Source organism: Pseudorca crassidens, chromosome 4 (assembly GCF_039906515.1).
Source record: "Pseudorca crassidens isolate mPseCra1 chromosome 4, mPseCra1.hap1, whole genome shotgun sequence".
Classification (NCBI taxonomy): Eukaryota; Metazoa; Chordata; class Mammalia; order Artiodactyla; family Delphinidae; genus Pseudorca; species Pseudorca crassidens.
Genome location: NC_090299.1, coordinates 119,112,514 through 119,119,564, shown reverse-complemented (window position 1 = coordinate 119,119,564; position 7,051 = coordinate 119,112,514). Strand labels below are relative to the sequence as shown.

At 39.6% G+C, this 7,051-nt stretch overlaps 1 protein-coding gene across 10 annotated transcripts in view; it reads right to left on the bottom strand.

The window, feature by feature from the left end:
* Positions 1 to 837: 837 nt before the first annotated feature.
* AFF1 (ALF transcription elongation factor 1) overlaps positions 838 to 7,051 on the bottom strand; it is a 204,989-nt gene continuing 198,775 nt past the window's right edge. For all 10 annotated transcript variants that reach the window (XM_067736543.1, XM_067736549.1, XM_067736545.1 and 7 more), the window contains one exon: positions 838 to 6,299. In XM_067736543.1, coding sequence (XP_067592644.1) covers positions 6,178 to 6,299 — 122 coding nt within the window. In that variant the 3' untranslated portion in view covers positions 838 to 6,177. The remainder of the gene's footprint in view (positions 6,300 to 7,051) is intronic.

The window sequence follows — 7,051 nt, the reverse complement described above, 5'->3', positions numbered from 1 at the left end:
ACCAAAGCTGTAACTGTTTATAAGAAACCCAGAGAGGCTAAGTAACTTGCCCATGGTCACATGGCAAACCAGAGAGCCAGGATTCAAAATTAGGAAGTCATCTTTCAGCACCTAGAGTATCATTTCTTTTGCAATGGCAAAGGGAAGAGAAACCAGATGGACTTTAGATTTCTTCCCATACCAACATTCTACAAATATGTCTCCCCACACCCAGCAAACAAATTGAAAACAGGCAAATTTGGTCACTGTTGCACCTGGCAGTTGATGTTGAGATAAGCAACACTGGTGCTATTAGGCTAATTTGTGATTGAGATCTTTTCTTTTTTTAATTATTTATTTATGGCTGCATTGGGTCTTCGTTGCTACGTGCCAGCTTTCTCTGGTTGCAGAGAGCGGGGGCTACTCTCCGTTGCAGTGCATGGGCTTCTCATTGCAGTGGCTTCTCTCATTGCGGAGCACAGGCTCTAGGCACATGGGCTTCAACAGTTGTGGCTCCGGGCTCTAGAGCACAGGCTCAGCAGTTGTGCCGCACCGGCTTAGTTGCTCGGTGGCATGTGAGATCTCCCTGGACCAGGGCTCGAACCCATGTCCCCTGCATTGGCAGGCGGATTCTTAACCACTGCACCACGAGTGCAGTGATTGAGATCTTGAAAATAAACTGAACAGAAAGATGAGCTACCCTCTGCCCGCTCCTTTCCCATTTCAACAATAAATACATACTGTGAATAAGGGCAAATTATTCCATGTGAGACTCTCCTTGGCTCTAAGCGGTAATTACATATAGCAATTTTAGGAATTATTTATTCAAGCAAAGTGAAAGCATGGATTCCACGCCAATGATTTCTCTAAATTTTTATTAATTTTTTTTTTTTACAGCTCCATCCTCTTGTGAAAAGTAAAGAATTTGAAGACGAACAAGTCAATTACATGGTTTTTTAAACAGCAATTAATCCTTATTACAGAGAACAATAAACAAAAGATCTGTGGCACAGTATCTTTGGAAAGATCTTTTGCAAATTTTTCTTCTAAAAAAAGAAAACTATAATTCTCACAGATCACGTATGTCTCTTTCAAAGGACTGTACAAGGCAGCTAAATTTTATTCACAAAAGCCCCTAGTTTCAGTTCCATTGCTGAAGTAGATAAAACACATGGAGTCCCCCTTGTCTGTGTTGCACATCTTTCCACTGAGCACATCACTGTTTCCCTATCCTACATACAAAACCATTGTGTGGACTAGATAGCTGGCACATTATTACACAATAATTAAAGAAAAGTTCATATTATTTTAGAGACAGACCAGTGATCTTCATTTATCAACTGGACAATTTATTCTTTTTTAAACAATTTTAATAATACCAAGATTTGACTTTCCTCCAAAGTTATAAGAAAGCAAAAAATATATAATATAATATAATATATAATGGTAATAAATAAAAAAAGGCAACCCTGCTCAGGTATCATCCAAAATATGATCACATTCAGGAGAAGAAAGACAAAAAAAAACCAACACAAGATTTGGGACACACGTGTATAAACACACACACCAACATGAACAGTGTATACTTGGTATCTGAGGAGGGGATGTGCAGTAATTTTAACAATACATGTTGATGGCCTGAACAAAAGGCGAGTACTGCCTTTTGTTCTTAAACAAAAGTTAATTAACAAAAGTTAATACTGCCTGTATTCAGCATCACTTAAACATCTACTTGTAAGCAAAGCAAGTTATCTTCCTTAGGTTAGCCACTGCCTGGTCTGACCAGTGCAGCTCGGCCAGCCTCGCTGTCAGTGGTCTTATTTCTTTGTCCTTCCAGGTCGATATAGTAATATCTAGGCTCCCAGGGAGCTGTAAGTTTCCTTCCTGCTGTCTTGGGTAGAGAAATACAGGCACTTCTCTACCCAGCACAGTACCTGTTGATATCCAACACACCGCGAACAGAAAGAATAGAGTGGCTTTCCCCGGGACAACAGGAAATTTACAGCTACCTTAAGAGAGGTGGCAGATGGGTGCTTGTCAACACCTCATAAATACGAACTAAAGAGCATGGCCAGTGGTCACAATTCGTTCTCAGATTTTCGGTGACTGACACAACTGGATTGGATATTTGAGGTGTGTATGGTGGAAATACCACTTGCAATGTTTGAAGGAAAATCCCCAACACCATGTTTGTTATTCTGCCACTCCACCTCCCACAAAATGACAAAAATATAGGCAAAAAACCTGCATCCACAAATTCTAAGTAGGACCAAAAACAAAAGAGGCAACCACTAGAGCAAGAGAGAAAGGGACCAAGTACCGCTATAATCCTGACACCCCTCCACAACCACAATGAGGAAATCTCTACATCTGTGTTTCTAAAAGAAGGCCAAATATTCTAGCAAGATTTAAATACTGCTAATCAGTGGTAAAGAGTGTAAGAGATGAGGTGGCAAAGTTTTTCACAGATTTTGTGTAGTGTCTGGGCAAACAAATCCTTAAGAGAAAGTAGAATCTGTGTGGGAGGTAGGGAATCAAGCCTTATTTGATTCATTTACCTAAAGATGCACAAATACACCTCAAACTTCATGAAGCAGAAGAGAAAAAGGTGCAAGACCCACCTAACATCTCTTAAAGCCATGGCAAAATGAATACAGCATTATTCCAAAATTAGGTGTGGTCAACAAAGGCACAATAAATATATCCAATTTAGCCAGCCTCTTAGTCTGTGTGTGTGTGTGTATATGTACACACACATTTCCTTTCATATATCAGAGATAAGAGTTTTATTCATTTTGGAGGGCACAATGGTTTCTTTTTGCTTCTAAAAATTACTGAACAGGAATCATAAAAAAAAAAAGTTAAGCTCCTGATCCTACTAACGTTAATATTTAAGGTACCAATTAAGGCAAGTTTTCAGCCAGAAAGGGGTAGTTTGTTAGCTTCTAAACATCCTGAGATCGGGAATTAAAGGATATAGGACAAGGGAGATAAGTGTGGTCCAATTTGTCTAGGGGAAATAGCTAAACATTTTGGTCAAAACAGATTATAAAATAAAGGTCCTTTTGTTCAAAAAAAAAAAATCAAGAGGCTTTTCCCATTCAGTATTGTGATTAAATCATAGCACCAGCTAAGTCATTCTCCTGTTGTAGTTCTGGTCCTGATAATATGCCAGCTGGACCCTCCCACAGCTGGCATATGAAGGACGTTTTCACATTCTTAACCCAGTGTAATTTGGTAAATTTCAGTGAAGTGTTTTATCACTGTTTATCAGGGCCCTTAGTCTAGCTAAAATCTTAAACTCGGTGATTCACATTTTAATTACCTCCAGGAAGGACAGAAACATTCAACGTTTTTTAAAGTAAAACAGTGTTCTTCCATTTCCTAGTAAAGATAGACACACACACACGAAACTGTAGTGCCAAAGGCAAGGTTTTTACACTCCATTTTTACTCAAGATGTTCTGTATTTGTCTCACTGTGAAGTGTGTGCTATTACGGTTGTTATAAGAACTTCACATATTCAAAGGCTTGATTTTATAATCTAGTCCTTTCAATTATCTACCTCAGTACAAATTTTGCCTTTGGGAATTTAAGCATGCAGTGGAAAAGTGCAAATGATTTAAAAATCCTTTAGATTTCTATATACAACTGCAACAGCGAAAAGACCTTATGAACCTTAAGGATTCATCAGCCACTACCCTTTTACATACTCTACTTTAAAAGTAGCCATTAAGAATTCTTTTAGGTAAAATGCATTTTGCAGTAAGAATCAGAAATATTCCATGATCAAAACAGTACAAACTGATCTCTGCAAACTCGTTAGTTTTTTAAGGGACAAATAAAATCTTAATATAAAGGTCAGGGAAACAAACACACACACAAAGAATAAGGCCACTGAAAAAGCAATTACCTCTTTTAGAAATGGCTGAGAAATTGCCTTGGAAATGTCTTCAGTCAAGGGGACACTGTGGCTCCTGACAAGACACACACACTCAGCACGGTCTGCATAGATCAGAACCTGTCCTCAAGAACACACTCTTCCAAACTGACAGGTGGCTTGTACTGGGGAGTGACGGGGTGAAGGGAGCGGGAATGGCCAAGGGAGTAAGGGGGAAAAAAAGATGTTAAGTAACCACATAAGCCTGCTTCTGGTGTCCTGTCTCCTACATATAAGAGATGGACACACAATGCCACAAGCAGACAACCTACCAGGCAATTACTGTTCATTTAACAACAGGCTGCTTTTTAAACGAGTAGTTTAAAAAGGACCATGGCTCTGCTTTAGAACATCAGTAAATGAAATCAGTCCATCAAGATCGCACATCAAGTTCTTATGCTCAGATATTACTACTGTTGTAATTCTCTCGCTTTAACCTAAACATGAAGTAACAGACCTCTGTCCTAGCTAGTGATAACCAAAGAACAGGCTGGATACTCTAAGACACTGAAGGAACAGCTTCACACAAACAATTTATATTGTGAAAAATAAGCATCACTCCCATCCGCTACACATCCCTTTTATATAGTTACCAAGAAAGTTCTTACATTCATCATATGGACCTTAGACCTCTTCATTATAAATAAAGATGGTACTCCCTTCTTCACTAATGAACATGACAATGTCAAACATGCTTGGTAGGCAACAGCTCGTAGGGGGCGGAAATGGGATGAAGGCGGAAAAATAAACCAGTTGTAGCGTTAACACTCACTCCTCAACTGTAACAGATGTGCAAATTCTACTTCTAAAAGGGATAAAAAGAATTAGCTTCTAAAAACACTGCACTCAAAATAATGCTTCCAATAACCCTCAAAGTTTCAATGAAAAAAATCTGTGCTTATGGATATGTGGGAATTCTGTTTGTTTGGTTTTTTTTCCCCCACTTTAGGTCATTCAAAATAAACTTGGTTTAATGTATAGAATCTGGCAATAACAACTTATGGGAAGGCCACAGTTCCTCTTCAATCTAATCACATCTAGTTGATTGAGAACACTCTGGACTGAAGGCATGTGGTGACTTTTTTTTTTTGAAAGTCTAATAAACCACCCCAAATCTCCACAGCCTCTCAGGGAGTTAATTTCCCCTAGACAATCAAGGGCTCTCCAAGTCTAGTTTTGCTATAAATATAAAGTAATTTGTAGCAGAAAAATATAGCCTCTCTAAGAAGTAGATTTCACTTTTCTTTGTTCGCTGACAAAACTCTGAGTTGGTAGACAACGTGAGTTACCACATAACTGGAGACCACAGATCAGCACCTCAAATTCCAGCTCTACTTAAACAAAAATTAAAAAGCACTTCAACCATCTGGTCACGGATAAATGTTGGTTTCCTTCTTCCCCAAAGTAGAAAATGCAGAGTACAGTCGATGTGACTGCCTTTCTCTGGAGCAGGGGGTGGGAACGGCAGCGCCCGGTCCTCCGTGGTACATGGAGATGGGGATGCAGATGGGGATGGAGACGGCTTCCCTGTGCGCTGAAGCTCCTCTCTCCCCCAGCCCGACGGGGCCACCTTCCAGCACAGTAACGGAGAAATCAGAGCTGGGTTGAACGTGCAGTATCCAGGCAATGGGGGGTCGGGGGGTGGGTTGCCTTCAATTTTATAAATTAGGACAATACCTGGTATTATCAAAGCCACTGTTCAATGGCAGAAAGTGGGGTACAGTGGAGTCCTTCACAACTTATGTTTTATAGATGACCATTAGAATTTATTAAACAAATATTTCCCCCAAAACTTAAAAGAAAAAAAAAATCACCCACAAAACCCTACACCACAATTCACTGTTTTAAAAAAAAAAAATTCCTTCTAGGAATGAACTAATGTGGCTACTGAGATGATGTGAATTTGCTTCCAGAGTTGAAATTGCTCCTCCTCATTTCATTTGCATCCTGCTGGTTAAAAAAAGACGGAAATGTTTCTAGACCATTCATAAGCCCACTCAGGCTACATTGCACTTCTGTCCTTTAGCAAGGAAAGGCAAGATCATCTCTGAGGCCAGCCTCCTCATTTCTGCTTCTACAAAACCATCCTGTCCAACCAATGATTCCATAGTTCTTGAGTTTCAGTGAACAAATATCCTGGCCATCTCATGGTGCTTCTCTTCTCGAGTTTGGTATCCTGATGAGACAAATGTCTGGACTGTTTTGAGGCTTCCAACGTGCAAAAAAGTTCTCAAGGCATCAGATCAACCTGGGCCTCCATTAAGGTGTTTTGGTTACTTGTTTCAGCCGCTGAAAGCCCTGTCTTGTATAGCGCACCAGGTCCATCAGACTGCTGTCAAGGGCCAGGGTGCACACACCTGTGCCGAGCTGAGCAAAGAATTCTGCAAACAAAGCAAGCCCAACATGTAAACACACGTGCACACACAAAATAAACGTGAAAACATAAAAAGGCAAGGCTCCAGAAACTACATTCCCACAGTATTCTGTACGTCATCTAGCAGAGCAAAAAAAGAAAAAAAACCTCACCATCTACTGTAATGGTTTGCTAACTCTCCACATCCCTCCACTAGTCTAAAAAGGGAGGAACTAAATTTGTTTCAGAGTTGACTCCCTAATGCCTGGCACAGTGGCTGACAGTGGAAAATACTCCATTTATACTTTTGGATCAATGGACACATGAATGAAAATAAACAAATAAAAATACTCAACATGTTTAAATTAAAAAAAAAAAGCATCATTAGTTTGCTAAGAAAGAAAACAAGGTTTGAAGAGGCTGTGAGGAAAATAAGTGGCCACAGCCAGCTGGCCGACTTCTTCCCTATAGCCAGGAAAGAGCACGTCAAGGCTTTAATCTGGTATTTACATATAAGCATTTGCTCAGTGGTCACTAGCACTGACACCAAGCAGTTTCTCTAACAGGTGCTTGACCATCTCCTAAACCTTGGATTTCTCCAAGGGCGTTCTTCACAAACAAGACCCAAGAATATTTACTAAGCCATATTTCCTATACTGTTGCTAACCATCTTTCTTAACATATACTGAAAACAAGCAACAAACGCAGTATTTTTTTAAGGATTATAAAAGTTATATTTATTCACGATGCTACATTTATTGCATTCCCTTAGAAAAATAG